We start from the raw sequence: 15,261 nt of genomic DNA, 5'->3' as shown, positions 1-15,261 counted from the left end.
TAACAGTTTTCTGGCATCCCATTTAATTTATTCCAACTTTATGCAGCTCAGCTTTTCCAAAAGAGAAAAAGAAAAACAGAAAAGAAAACTTCCTGATTCCTAAACAAAACAAAAAGTACAAACTGCAGATGAGAGCCAGCATGTGCAAAGTTTACATGAAAAAGCAGAACACCCTCGGATGTTAACAGAAAACAGGTAGCATTTTTACAGTTACTTGGCTTTGCATACAGATGTTTCCCCTCTCTCTCATGCGCTCTCACTCCCTCTCATATACATCCACATACCCCAGCCCTGACTTTCCAAAGGGGGTCCTTCCCCTGTCTCCCCCACTGCCACATCCAAACTCCTGCAAAGTCACGAGGGGATTAATTCGCAGAGACCACCTGTGCCCTTCGCATTCAGGATCCAAAATGTGCAGCCAAGAAGGCGGGGCGGGGGAAAAAGCAACAAACCCCAGTGCTCCCCTTCCTCCAGAGCCCGTTGAGCTTTTTGCTTTTGCTTATCCAGATTGAAGACCCCAGATGAGGGGATATCAGCAGTGGGAACGCCAATGCGGTGTTTTTCCAGCATCACTTGGTATTTCTGGGGTGTGCCAGCCATTACCAGGGGCTGGTCCCATGCCTGCGGGTCGTGGTCAGGCAGTTCTGCTGCCTGGCATGTGGGGAGCAGGCACAGGGTGCTCCCAGCCAGACCCCACGCTTGCCACCCTATTCCACCTAACCCCATGGAGGACCTGGGATCTGGAAGCTGCTGCTACTCAGAAGCATTTGCCAAAAATTAGGAGATGCTTTATTTCTCCCTGCCCCTTGATTTCATTTAAGAAAGCCTAAGACTTTTACTGTAAGGAAAGGATTTTTGCAATTGCTCTGCAAGTGGCATCCATATTAAAAAGAAAGAAAAAAAAAAAGGGAAGAGAATAATAAAATCTCCTTGCTTAGGCAATGGGGAAGTTATTTATTCTCAGCGTCGGTGTGTTCTGTACAGAAAGAAATCAACAGGTGAAATAACAGCAGAGACACATCCCTCCTTGGAGCGGCATGCCCAGCACAAAACCTCTCAGAACGCCTGGAATCACTTGGACTTAATCTATACAAATGCGTGTGCAGGCAGAGGGGTGCGTGTGTGTCAGGGCCTTTACAAAGCAAGATATATACTGTAATTTACTTACAAAAAAAGAAAAAGTGTGTGCTGAATAGCAGATGCTCACTCCAGTCCCAAGCAAAAATGGAGGGACAAGTGCAGCTGCTTGGGAGTGCAGGTTTTAGAGGTTCTTGTCCTATCTAGAAACAAAGAAAATGAATGAGAGAGAAAGAGAGAGAGACACTCCCTGGCTTATTATCCTAAATCTAGACAGGCATCCTTCCACCCAGCCCCAGCAAGTTCACTATAGCTCCCTCAGCATAAGCTGATCCTAAGAAACATTGGGCAACAGCCCTTCAAATTCCCTGGAAAACCAAGTGTTTAGCTTCGCCGTCACTCAAAGGCCCCATCCTCCTGGACCAGTGGCTAGAATTGGGTCCATATGGGGCTGACTGTGCCCCAGCGCTAGGAAGGGGAGCACCATGAGGTGTTTTGGGATGGGCTGTCTCATCCTTAGCCCTTTACCTCACTGACACCTCCTTGAGGGATGCATCCCGACCATGCTGGCATGGTCCAGCTGGGAAGCCGGGAGCTTTCTTCCTTCTCTCCCCCTCCCAATGCCACATCCCATGCCAGGATCGACGGCCAAGCTGGGGCACAAGGGACCGGCAGGACACAAGAGGCAGGCGACACAGTATTTACAGTCTTTGGTCTCGGGGAAGGGAGGGAAAGAGGGGGAAAGGGTGGGGGTTTTTCCTTTGTTTTTTGTCCCCCTCCTGCCCATGGTGAGGGGTTTTGCCCCCTGGGAGGTGTCAGGGAGCATACGGCGCTCCATGCTGGAGGGTGCAGGAAGATGCTGCGAAGCAGCAGGGAGGGCAGGGCCACAGGGTGAGGAGCACAAAAGACTGGTTCTCTGGCTTATGTTGGGTGAAAGACTATAGGAAAGCAGTCCCTTCTCCTTGCAACCCCCCCACCACCCTTCCCCTCCCGTCATCCCTCCCGTCCCCAGGAGCCGGGCAGCAGGGGAAGGAGGGCAGCACGCAGGACCTATCCCCAGTCTCTTCCAGAGCCTAAAGAGACACGCTGAAACCCATGTAAAATCCAATACTGGAGCCATGGCGAGCCGCCTCCAGCAAGCAGGATCACGTCCGTCTACTGGCTCCGCAGGGCATGTGCTCCCCGGTCCTCCTGCTCGTGGGCTGTGTAGAAGAGGTGGCACTCGGGGTCCCCGCGGATGGTGGGTGCGCCCTGGATCACCTTCCCATGGATGGGGTCCACACACCAGCACTCACCTCGCTGCCCGTTCACTGACATCTTGCACTGCACGGAGAGAGACAGGGCAAGTGTCAGAGGAGGAAACAAGGGACAAAACAACCCCCTTCCCAGCTCCACCAGCCCAAAGCCTGAACACAAGCAGAGCTGTGGTTTCTCCAGCGATTTGACACGAGTTTGGATTTAGGCAAAATTCATGGATGCTGCACTCAGACATGCCAGAGACTGTGCTGCACCAGCACCACTGCTCCAGGCTGAGGGCTGGACCTCTTCCCCCAGGGGCTGTGCCAGGGACAAAGAAGCCAATTTTAATGAACCACAGGGACAACTGCCCCTGAGATGATCGCTCTCTGTCAACTGTGGATGAAAGCATCCATGGAATCAAAAAATCCCTGGGAGAAGAGGGATGAGACAGACTGACAGAGGAGCTGTGTGAGCTGCTTCTCACCTGCAAATTGGGCTAAACAGACTGAAACATGAGAGCAAGATCCCAAGACCAAGACACAAACAGGGTTTCCAAACAGATTTTCACTCTGTCCCAGAAGAGAGGTAGGAACCGTGGTGCACCTGGACCTGGACTCTACCCCTCCTAGCCTGGTTTGTTTAGAGAGAAGTTTCTTGCCCTAGTGGATATTATCCACCTCTTGCCCTGGAAGGGCTGCAGCCACTTTGAACCTGATGCTCATCCCTCCATCCCCAGCAGATATATCACCAAACAGGGCGTAGCAGGAGACGCAGAGGTTATTCCAGCAGGTCAGCCTCTGCGTGCACTCTGCAAAGCTGAATTCAAGCCATTTTCTGCAGCTGGACTGATGTCAAAATAAAGCCTTGTTCATGGGAATAAAAAGCATAAAAAGAGAGGAAGAAAAAGCCTCCCCAGCAGGAGAGCGCATCTAGGCACCCTCCACCCGAGCAATGGCCCACAGGAGGTGGGAGCAACTGGGAATGCTTTTGTTGGCATCCGCTTTCCAGCAAACGAAAAGGAGCTGATGCTCAGCTCTGAAAACCTACATTGATGGAAATGGGTATCACTTCACATCTGCCTTGTTTGCCCTTAACCAGGCCAAGGAGTGAGGGTGGCAAGAAGAGAAAGCAATTTTTGTCCCCTCTCTTTTTCTGCAGCAGTGGCCAATGTGTAACCCATCTGCACCCTTCAGTGCAGCCTGACTTGTTTCCCAGGTACAAGGAGGAGCAGAAACTGTGTTTCCTTTTACAGTGCACACTGTATTGCCCAGGCTCATTCCCCAGACATGGCTCATCTCCTTACGGGGAATTTGCCAAGCTCTGCTCCATGCACCCCTTCCAAATGCGCTCATGCTGGGGGATCCAGTCAGCCCATGGGGCTTTTCAGGGGGAGGCAGAAGGTGAGGGTCCAGGCAGGACAGGGAAGAGAGAAGGGATGGAGGGAGATTATCTCAGAGCATCCTACTTTTAATGCTTTTTTTTTTTTTTTAATGCTCCTGATCAAGGGGTAGAAGTAGCCCTGTGAATAAGTCTCAGCCACGAAAACAGCAGGTTTTCTGGAGTTCCATCCGAAGGCTCAGTTACACATAGCTGCAAAGGGTGCTCATATCCAGGTACTATTCACACGTGGCTGCTGATGAACCCTGGACAAGCTGGTGTTTTGCTGCCCAAGAGGTTTTTCCTGGCATTTTTTTTTCCCCATGCCTCAGCCACTGACAGCTGCTGGTTTTGCATTAATGAAGCCAAGAAGTTAAAATTCAGACACACATTAAGTCATTTGAGTGCTTTTGGGCCTCATAAATACTTTCAGAAGGATACTGCACCCCAAATCTCACCTCATCTCGAAGGAATCCCTCCTGGAGCTATGGGATCAGCCTCAATTTGCAGAGAAAAAAACAGTAAGTGTGCTAGAAACCTTCCTGACCTCACGAAAAGTACTTTCTGCTTTGTCTGCAGGACTGGCCAGCATTCAGTCCCTCTCTGTTTTTCCCTTGTAGCGAGGCCCAGCCAGGACAAGACTTGGCTCAAAGCACATGAAAATAGACCTGGACAGATAAGCAGCTCTTGCAGGGAAGAAGGGGTCTGCACTAAACAGATACTCTATCCCTGGGCTGCCCGCAGCCAAGCACGGATGTAGGTCTCATCTCCACTTGCTAGCCCATGGCTACAGATGCACCTGGGTGTTACTAACCTGTTCGTGCCACGCGCGATGTTTGCCATTTACTCCACACGTTGCACCATGTGCATGACATCAGCCCAGCCCAGAGCTGTGTGTGACCCCATGGCTGCACACAGTGGGTACACATGTTAAGCCAAGGGCTGCTGCTGCAAATGCGGCCAGCCCCAGGGCTCTGGGTCTCCCCACTTACCTGTTTGAGATTGTACAAGCCGTGCTTGTCGCAGTTGGGGATGTGAAGGGAGTAGAGGTGCTCCAGGGGACCTCGCTCATCTGGCAGCCGCATAGTGGAGATGCGTTCCAGGACCTGATCCAGCTCCTGCTGACAAGGGGTCTGAAAAGAGCCCAGAAAGGAAAAAATAAACCCCCCAAAAATCAGGGCAATGTGACCATTCAATGTCAACACTCTGGACAACAGAAACACCAGTAAGGATGAACACCTGTGTGCACCTCCTTATGACACAGGTTTGCCATTGGGCCCTGCTGCAGACTTCACCTGCAGGCACCCAAAATCGGTGTGCTGCATGTCCACACAAGCTTACACAGGGAGAAACACACATCTCTCCCACGTGCGTCATGTGGCCAAGAGCCAACATATGACACCAGGCCACAGGCCCTTGAAGCACAGAGGACAAGAAGCCTCAGAGATGCTCCGATGGGTCCCGCTGGTGGTGACAAGTGATGTGAAGTAGGACTAATCCTGACAAACCAGGAGGGTTTCCATGAGCATAGCCCACATCCCACCTCTGCGATGCAGTTTTGACCCAAAGAGCAACTCAAAGCATGTGAGACCCCACGGGAGTGGAGGGGAGGTCCCGGGACAGAGAGCACCCAGCAAAGCCAGCCTCTGGAGGCATCTCTCTTGCTCCACAGCAGCCCCAAGCCAGTGCTCCCAGCCAAGGCAGCCTGGTTGAATTATGCCTGATGTGAGCCAAAGTGAGTCCACACCTCTCTGCTTTTGCAGTTGCTGGTTTTTATCCAAAGGAGCAGCAGCAGCGTGGGAGCTCTCTAAGCTGATGGTGCCTGCACCTTATTTTGATCCTCTGCTTTCCCTGTTCCTTGGAGGGGATGAGGGCTCTCTTAAAGCCCCTTTCTGTCCCTGCGCTCCCCGGATATAAACACCCTATATGTTTACAGAGCTATGTATTATGGACCTTTCAGGGTGGCTTTCCATCTCCATCCAACCTGGCTGCCTTGACCAAGCTGCCCACTAGAGGGAAACCACAGCCAAGGACTGGAGGGCAGAGAGACCGGGACAGGGAAGAGGGGCACAGGGAGGACTCCGGACACTCCCTGCTATGTGACAGCCCCACAGCCCACCCTCGGAGGCTCTGCCGGCCTCTCCCCACCCCTAACCTGGACTGGGACTGCTCTGCGGCAGGCAGACACCTTTCCACCTCCCAAATCCCCTTGGGCCATCCCTGGCACTTGCTTAGGGAAAAAGGGTCTGAGAATGCGGGTCCGCAGGCAAAGGGCACGCTGGCACCCCTGCGGAGGTAGGTATGGAGCCAGCGGGACCCCCCCTTCCCCAGCTCTGCTGTCAGGAGGTAAAGCTGCAATGAAAATAACGCCTCCTCACCAGCACATCAAAGTTCATCAGATGGTGTGTTCAGCCTCAGCTTCAGGCCAAAACAAACATTTGCTTTTCCTTTTTTTGTCTCCCCTTTTCCCACTTTTTTCTTTCTTTTTTTTTTTTCCTCCTTTTAAGACAGTTTGTTGTAGGTGTCACTGAGGCCTTTGCATTCAGCATTTCCCAGTAAGCCCACAGCTGCCTCCACTAGCTCCCCATGCCCCCTGCCCTCTCACCCTGCCCGTCGACAGCCGCGACTTCTTTGAGTCCTCATGGTTGTGATGGGGCTTGCCGACTTTGCCCATCTGCCGCTGCTGCTCGTTCACCTTCTCCCTCATAACCGCCAGCTCCTTCATGCCTGTCTTCATGGGCTTCCTCCCGCCCGCTCCACTTAGGATTCCCGGGGTACCATCCACGTGGTTCTCAGCAAGGATGCTCTCAGACCGGTCATCACCATTATCTGCAGGAGACAGGGCAGACAAGGAAAGGGTCAAGCTCAGCCAGGCACTCTCTCACGTGTTCATCCCGTCCTGGATGGCTTTCAAGTGTGGCTGGTTACCAAGCCATAAAATCTTTGCATGCAAAAATTTTAAATTGCATTAGCCCTTTCATCTGGAAGGTGAGAATAGATCCTTTCATTCTGGAGTTATTACCACACTAAAAGACAGTTTAGAGAGCAGGGGAAATCGCTGCTGGAGAAGTTCTTTCTGGTTTTTCTTTGACCTTCTAAATTACTTCCTAAAGAATGTAATTTTCCCATCAGAAGTCCAGTTGGGTTGGGGATGCCAAGTGTACTTCAGCTCCAAAACTCAAAACCACAGTGATTAGTAACAATACCTTAAGTCCATCTATCATCTCCTAGAATATCTCCAGGAATACTTACTCAATATTAATGTGCTAAAATAAATTCTCAGGCCTGCTTTCAAAAATACCTTGCCTCTGTTTTATGGCCACGCTGATTTCCCTTGGAGATCCTGCCATTTCAGTGATCGTCCTTGCCGTATCGCCTTTCACATCGTTTGTCATACAGCGCATTACTCATTTAGCTTCTGCCTACTTCTGCATTTGGCCACTTCTGACCATGGAACAGGCCCACGTGTCCTGGGCCCAACTCTGCCACTGCTGCAAGCCACAAGACCCCCAGTTAATTCAGCCATTTCCAAATCAGTTAGCAGAAATCTAGGGATAAACACTGGACTTTTTCCACCCCCTCCACTCTCTGCTTTGTGCATTTTCCCAGTTCACTTGGTGCCATTTCTGAAAGCAATCCCTGCCAAAGCAGGACACGATGGTCATGATGCTGCAGACACCAGTCTCTTTGGGCTTTGCAGAGGCAATGAGGACAGATCTCAATTCCTCCTGCTTGCTCCAGAAGCCCAGAAGGTGACAGCTGACTCCCCTCCTTGGTGCCTGGTCTGACCTGGCTGAGCAAGGACATCTCACACTGTAGCTGGATCTAACATTGAAGCTGGCCCTGCTTTAAGCCGGGGCTTGGACCAAGACCTCCATAGGTCCTTTCCAGCCCAGATTATGACTCAGCCCATGCACACATGTCACCTCTCACCACAATAACCCAGGCTAAGTACATACATAGCTCTGTACATAGGAGCTCTTCAGCAGCTCCACAGGTCCCACACCACTGACAGACCAGGCTGTTCTGGTCCTACAGTGGTGACAAACAAGGTGTCTTTTAGCATATGCCAAGGAGGAACTGTAGCACCCAGTCTCCCAACATCAGCATTCTCTCTGGCACCTCCATTTTCAGCTTTCCAGCACTCCGGAACCCAGGCACTTATAGAGAAGTAAAGAAACCACATCAAACTGTGCATGACAGAGGGCAAGCAACACTTTAGCTCATGTAACAATGATTAATTTATGGATCTCTCCTGCTTCTTGGAAGACCAAGCACACAGAGCATTTACAGATTTTAACATTTCCTTTTTTTTCAGAAGCTGCACTGTGATGTTTTGTCAGGGCATAGCTCTACTGTCACGACAGAGTGTGAAAAATCATGATAGCAAGTGTTTTATTTCTGCCACAGCTTTCCAAGCTCTTTTCAGGTGTTATAACTCCAGGTTCACACAGGGGAAACTGCAAGAAGAGTTTTGTCTGAACTTACTCAACAAATGTGTGGCTGCCTCAAAGAGCCACCCCAGCCCAGCATGCCATCCACAAGAGACCATCAGCAGCTGCTTGGGGACATGCATCAGAAGGACCATTCCCAATCTGTGCTACAGACCAGCAGTAAAAGCACTTTGATGGCTGGAGACTGCATCTGACCCACAGATTTTAAAAGCCACCAGACTCACTCCTCAATGGATTTGTGCAATATCCTCTTGAACTTCTTCACCACTTTGGCCTCAGATCTGCTAATACTGGGATCGTCCCACTTCCCAGAAATATTAAATGCATTTGGTCTGCAGGTTTTTAGCTGCTTAGGTAGCAACTGAAAAGCAAACATGGGGCAAAACCAGTCTGGCAAAGTCCATGACTTTCCTCAATACTGGTTCCAGATGAGAACTGGGACCAGGTTTGATAGCCAGATGGGCGAGTTCAAAGTCTGGGCTGCCGCCTGCGATTGTCGTCTGGCCATCATCCTAGGAGCTGGACAAAGAATATTTTGAGCAGGAATCTTCTGTTTATACACCAGTCTCCCCGTTAATTAGAAACACATAGTGAGACGAGAGAAGGCCATGAGGCCGCCCTTCAGACAGGATCAAATGAAAAAGTACGGTGCAAGAGACGGGCAAGGCTGAGCTCTGATCCTCAACAAGCTGCTTTAGGAGGGTTTTAGCCTTCCGATGTCTTTTGTCTTTTTGTCTCTTCTCCTTGGTGTTCCACCAAGCTGTCAACAACAGCAGAGGAACAAGCACAGCAGCAGGGCAGCATCTCAGACATGCTGCAGTCCCCTGCTTCATTGAGAAAACCGGTGGTACAAACTGACAGAAAGGCAGCAAACTGGAAGCAGTGCCTTCCCCCATCGATTCTCGCTCCTTCCTGCCTCCAACTAAAATATATAGACATCTGCCCAAATAAGCACTGCACTAGTAAATGAAGGCGAGCTGGTAAGCCTCTTGTCGGCTGATTCATTCACAAAACCTGCTTCTGATAATATTTTCGCTCATTTTTCTCACTTTCCAATGCTAACAAATGTCAGCCCAAAGAAAACCACTGATCGGAGCAGAGTGTGCAAGCCCATGTGCATGAACACACCCAGGGACAGGAGAGATTGGCCTTGGCTCCCTGGGCACCACCACAGGAGCAGAGACCAGGAAAGTCCAGCTGCTATTGACTGCAAACTTTCCTCTCCAAAGCCAAGCCAGCCATGGTGAGCCATACTTTCGCCCTGCTGTCAAGCTGGACTGATCCTTCTGGGGCTGATGCCAGAGCCCCATCACAGCTTTTCCTTCTCCCAAATCCGGTGCTGCTCTTAGGAGGAGCTCTCCTGACCTGGGACTTGCAGTCACTGGGGAAGGGAGATGGGACAGAAGAGGTTGACCCCACATGCAAAGCACCAGTGTTTCCTTCACAGATGAACTGCATGCCTGGCAGGAGGCTGAGTGTGAGGTGTGATGGACCACATTTTGAAGAGCAAATGGGCTGGGCAGCAACGACAAGAGTGGAGGCATCAAGACTCAAGGTCATGAGAACACAGAGCATGCCTTGAGCCAAACGCCTTTTACAGCCAGATAATGCTTTTCAGCGCTGCCCAAAAGTAGCGAGTTGTGCGTGCTTGCTTATGACTATCCGTGAACCAATTAAGTCACCCACCAACCCTACCGGCATGGGATGGGCAGGTATGCAATTGCCTCAGATATACAACCCTAATCCGTTTGTCATCTTGGCAAACGCCCTTTCACTGACCAATTTCACTTCACACTAAATATATCTGTGAACAGAGTGGTGCCAAACTCCGAAACAATTATGTTTTATAGTTCTTCCATTTTCCTATGGCATGTGGAAAACATCTCCTGTGCTATTTTGGATCAAAAGGTAGAGAGCTTTGTGCAGGGCGGGATAAGCATGGCAAGAATCAAAGCAGATAGCTGAAGTTCTCCTGAACACTGATGTGAAGCCCATGAAACACTTCTCTCCATGCCAAGAAAATAATTTCTTTATGGCCTATTTCAAGGAAAATTCCCATTGGCTTCAATGGGGCGAGGACTTGGCTGAGGTGAAACCGTTCAGATGGCCATCAGCTAATGTCTGTAGGGAGCTGCACAGTCTCGCCAACATTTTCAAAAGCGGCTACCCATTTCCAGCGCTGAAATTTTCAGGAATCTGATTTGAGACCTCTAGGCACCTCGGCCGAGACGGCCAAGAAGCAGAAGGGCTTAAAAACAACCTGCCACTTCCAGAGTTACAAGAAGAAAAAAGCACCACGTACAAAAAAAAAAAAAAAAAAAAAAAAAAAAAAAAAAGCAGCTGCCTGAAGTTAAAAATACATCTTTATCCTTTTGAAGAGCTCTAAAGTGTATCTGGGCTGCAGGACGGGATCGAGCCAGTAGCAGGAGAGGGCCAGCCTGTATCACGGGGAGCACGCACCATGCCAAGGACCACAGCCACCCTCTCCTGCGCTGCTCTCTCTGCACTTGCTCTCCTTCGAGGACAGCTTGCCCACAGGGTTTCACATGCATTTGCTTATCTGCCCAGGGTGTTTGCATAGCGTTTAAGTGCTGATTAAGGTCCCAGACCCACAGAAAGTTTCACCCAAGTAGCCTTCAACAACCTGCCTGGAGCTCTGCTAGACTCCGGTCCCTGCTGTGTCCCGGGCTGGACAGGGCTTACATCTCCCTCCCGCAGCACTCGCAGCCTCGGTTGGCCAGAACTCTCCCTCTGAAGACATCAAAGCACTTTGCAGTTCATTAATTACCCTGGAGAGAGAGGCGTTCATCCTGGGTTGCACATGGTAAAAAACAAAAGCACGGAAAAATTTGAGAGCGTTGCTGAAAGCCACGCAGGGAATCAATGAGCGAACACAGGAGCCTGCGCTCCTGCCCTGGCACCGCACCGAGCACATGGGGCTGTGGGTATGCAGCATCCAGAGTGATTTTCCACCCTGAACAGTGTTGTGTGTCTCACCTAGCTTTTTTTCTTTTTCATCCAACACTTTTAGCCTCTCGTGGCCATGAGTTCTACCATTTCAGGATAATTTAAGTGCCTGATCTGGGTTTTGCTTGCCACGTTTTACTTCAATGAGCAGAGCTGCCTGTCCTAGGCTGCCAGGAGCCCAGCACTTGTCCTTTGCAGCCTGACAAAGGTCAGTTTTAAAGGCCCTATCTGCCAACATGCACAACAGCCATGGTCAGAGAATTACTTGCAGGAAGGTGTGGAAGGAGCAGACAAACCCCAACCACAGCCCTGATGACCTCTGTCTCATCAGTCTGCAAAGTATTTCTAGGAGAGCCCTGGGCAAAGGTTCCTGTGCAATAGCTCTGGTGTGGGTGTTGTTGACCTGGAGCTCGGATACCTCAGAAAACGTTTGCCAGCAGGGATTATACCGGCGTTGCAATTTCCTCGCAGCAAGACCTGCCAAGAACAAAGTCCCCCCCAGGCCCTCTGGCCCATCCTACCCCAAAAAAGGACCCAGGGTTTGCTGATCACCACTGCCAAACTGTAAAGGGTTGAGCCACGGCACAGCATCCGACAGCAGAGGGGAAACGCAGGGGCACCGGTACGTGGCCTGGCCGCAGGCATAATCAAGCTGGGCTGGATGCAGCTCTCCAGAGGCAGACGAAACCAAAGCAGCCACTCAAGTTTCACTCTTCACTTCACACAAGAAAAAAAGCTTGACTGGGAAATGCCACGGAGGGAATATGAGCAATGGGCCGTGTAGGAGAGGAGGCAATGGGAGCAGAAGGGATGAAGAAGGGATGTAGAGCAGAGAAGCAGCCCCCCTGCAACAGGACAACATCTCTCATAGAGGCCAACCATGGATGCTCGGGGAGGAGCAGAAGAAGGGACACAATTACAGAGCAATCCCTCTCCAGCTCTTCTCTAGGCAAGCAGCAGTTCGGGAGCCAAAGGTTGCACCTAGGCTGGGTTTAACAGCCGTTGATAGGCCTAACTGGGGAGGACTCATGCATCCCTTTCTGGATTCAACTACAGGGACCACCCCCTCCATACCTCCTCATAGTCCCCTCTCCCCAGCCAGCAGCCTGTTCTGCTTAGCCTCATTTGGATCTGCACAGGCGACACGTGGGTGTTTAAGCACTTGATTTGGCTGCAGGGGTCACACAGCCAGCATTCCTGGGCAGCCCACGGGCGGAGGGCTGGCAGGAAGGCTGGTCTCCCAAATCTCTCAGAACTGTGGGCTCCCGTGAGACCAAGAGACAGAGATCAGCTCGGAGCACCTCTCCACCTGCCAAGGAGCTCCTGAGGGTGGGATCCCAGGATCTTCCGCCTGCCTGCACTCCCCAGGGTTATCCCATCATGCCAACTTGCTCAGTAACAGCAAGGCAATCACACACCACAGCCAGAAAATTCCTGCATCAATCTCCAAGAGCTTCTTTTACCTCTGTGATAAGCTGTCCACAAAGCACTCAGAGATCCCCTGGGGCCGAGAGCCCCGGGGCTCTGCAAACACCCTTTATTTTTGCTGTGAGATCTTTTCAGCCCATCTCTACCAGCAGGGAGGGCAGGACTGGGGAGGGAACGGCATGTTCTGGCCTGGGGTTGCTTAGCAAGATCCTCTCCCTGCCCTGGGCGGCTGGCATCGAGGGGTGATCCAAGGGGCACCCAGTGCCTTCCTTTGGCTCAGGCGTCCTGCAGGAAGTGCTTTATGCTCCTCCAAAGTGCCGGGGACATTGACTCGGGGCAGTGCTGCTTTCAGCAGCCTGCTTCGCTCTCTTTGCTCTGCCCATTCCTGGTGGCTGGAGAGAGCAACTTTCCCTCCTCTGTCCGCCTAGGTCCAGAGCCAGGGAAAAACCTCTTACCCACCGCACAGTGCCCTATAGCACACCTGTGCCTCATCGCACAAACACTCCTCTGGCACCCTGGAGCAAGCACAGAAGGGATACCGAAATGGAGCTGATGTCAGCTGAGGAAAGAAAGGGGATCGAGATGTCCCTTCCCCTGGGCTTTACTTCAAACATTTTGGGTTTTTTTCTTTAGTTTTTTTTTTTTTTTTTTTTAAATCATGTTTGTAGACTGGTTTCCCAAGAATACAGGACTTGTGCAATAACACAGCCTGCCTCTATGTGTTTCTGCATGTGCATGTGTTTGCATGACTGCCTGTCTCCCTATTAGTGTTCCTCCCCCTCCACCTCCCAATATATCTACAAACACGTCAGCAAATGCCAACTACCTCTCAAACAGGAACAGAATTCTCAAAAATAGTAAGTTTTCACCATTTCATGGAAACGTGCAGCCAGGCTGAAGAAAAATAAAATAGCAGGGTTTGTTTTGTTCTCTTTCTTTCCAAACGATTCGACTGATGGGCTGTGTAGCACATCACCAGCCCACTCTGTGTGGGCCCAGCAGAGCACAAACCACCGCTGGGGAAGGTCTGCTCCAGCCCTCCTCCTGCCAACAGCGAGCCTGCAAGTGTTTGCAACATCCTGTTCCCTCCCATGCCAGCCGTCTGCTGCGTGCCAAGAACGATAAGGGAAAAAACTGTTCAGGTCCCTCAAAAATGCAGGGGAATACTTCAAGTCCCCTCATTTACCCAACTTCCGCTTTTCCACTGCTCTTCTTTCACCTACTTCTTCCCTTGAGCATGGGGCTGCTGAGCATCCCAATGTACACCTACAGCAGAGACCCTCTGGACCCACCTAAAGGCTGAGGAGCCAAAGGGTCTCATCTTGTGGCTGATGACAGTGGTTCTGAGCATGTGCTTAACTTCAACATGTGTGAAGGCAGCTTGCTCGGGGGAAAGACCTTAACATGTTTGGAAGGCTTTGCTGAGTGAGGCTCTCCGAGCTCCCTGCCACCATAAAAGCATTCCCCCTTGCTAGTGAACCGTATCTCAGCCCTTTCAACACACTTCTCCGATTAGCCTTCCACAAAGCTGCAACCTTCCCAGCAGAACCAGATGAATTAACTTGGAAACACTTCCAAACTTAAATTAATTGCACTGCAGCTTCCCAATTTGACCTTGACCCCATCTGTAAAATCCCCAGAGTAGCTGCTACTTAGTCATTATGGGCTCCTGCCTGAATGAAACGAGCCGTTAACCTTACCACGCCAAGTCTCTGCTCTTCTTCCCCAGTCACTCGTGTGCATCCGTGTGGTCTTCGGCGCCCCAGCCGCCCCAAAAAGCCTGCACCGACTTATAACATAAGCTCGGCTCCTAAATCCTCAGTTCCTATGAATTTCCGGAATGAAACCAGACCACAAAACCACCTCATTCATTTCCTACAGGTTTTACTGCTGTGTTTGAATTAGCTTTATTTCCCCAGTTTGTTTTAAGAAGCACAGGCTCATCTCTGCCTCTGAGGCCAAGCCCATCGGGGCTTTTGCATCCCACAGTCCAGACTATACAAGCACAGAAGAGCTTTCCTTACCGCAGACTTCACGAGGGTGCCTGCATGTTAATTATTATCTAGATGATCCCTGTTTGGCATGGGGATGCTGCACCTCTCTTTCCTGCAGGAGAGCAGAGGCTGGCAGAATTACATGAGCTGTGAATCTTAACAAGGCTGATTCCCAGGTACGACACTCTGCAGCCCGCCAGAAAGGGCTGAGGAGGATTGATGATCTGAGGAACACATAATCACAAACAAGAAGCTCCAAATTCACACTACACATTTCTGCCTCCCTCACATGTCCTTGGAAAAAAATGTTATATACAGGACCTGTTCAGACTCTTCTCCTATTTTAAGATGATTACATTTCTAGGTGCAGGCAGTGACAAGCAAACACCAAGTTAGCTGAAGACAAGACTGTCAAAAATCAATTTGAACCTGCACCAAGGAAAGCTGTGCTACCAGAGGAATTGCTCAAATCTGCCCATCAGGGTCTTCAAACCCACATAATGTGTCTATTGGATAGGATGCTTTAGCCAAATACAAGACATCTCATTCCATGGAGAGGCAGCTGAAGGAAATTTTGTTGTCTTTATCATATGAGAAGCTAGGAGAGATAGTCCAGGGGTTGTTTCTGGCAATGCCCTCTGCCTGTTCTGGCTCCTCATGGACAGCTTAGCTCACCAGAAAGTTGTCCTCTGGCTCTGGAAGCCCAGCTGTGCCCTTTGGTGCCT

The 15,261-nt window shown here is 50.7% G+C and overlaps 1 protein-coding gene across 1 annotated transcript in view; it reads right to left on the bottom strand.

Moving 5' to 3' along the window:
• Positions 1-15,261, bottom strand: part of IGFBP2 (insulin like growth factor binding protein 2) — a 61,365-nt gene continuing 46,104 nt past the window's right edge. Inside the window, exons 2-4 of the mRNA XM_086751425.1 lie at positions 6,299-6,522; positions 4,686-4,826; positions 1-2,400 (exon numbers count right to left, since the gene is read on the bottom strand). Coding sequence (XP_086607551.1) covers positions 2,233-2,400; positions 4,686-4,826; positions 6,299-6,522 — 533 coding nt within the window. The 3' untranslated portion in view covers positions 1-2,232. The remainder of the gene's footprint in view (positions 2,401-4,685; positions 4,827-6,298; positions 6,523-15,261) is intronic.

The sequence above is a fragment of the Chlamydotis macqueenii genome, chromosome 6, assembly GCF_036417535.1.
Source record: "Chlamydotis macqueenii isolate bChlMac1 chromosome 6, bChlMac1.mat, whole genome shotgun sequence".
NCBI classification, from domain to species: Eukaryota; Metazoa; Chordata; class Aves; order Otidiformes; family Otididae; genus Chlamydotis; species Chlamydotis macqueenii.
Note: the sequence above shows the minus strand (reverse complement) of the source record. Positions and strands in the feature narration are given on the sequence as shown.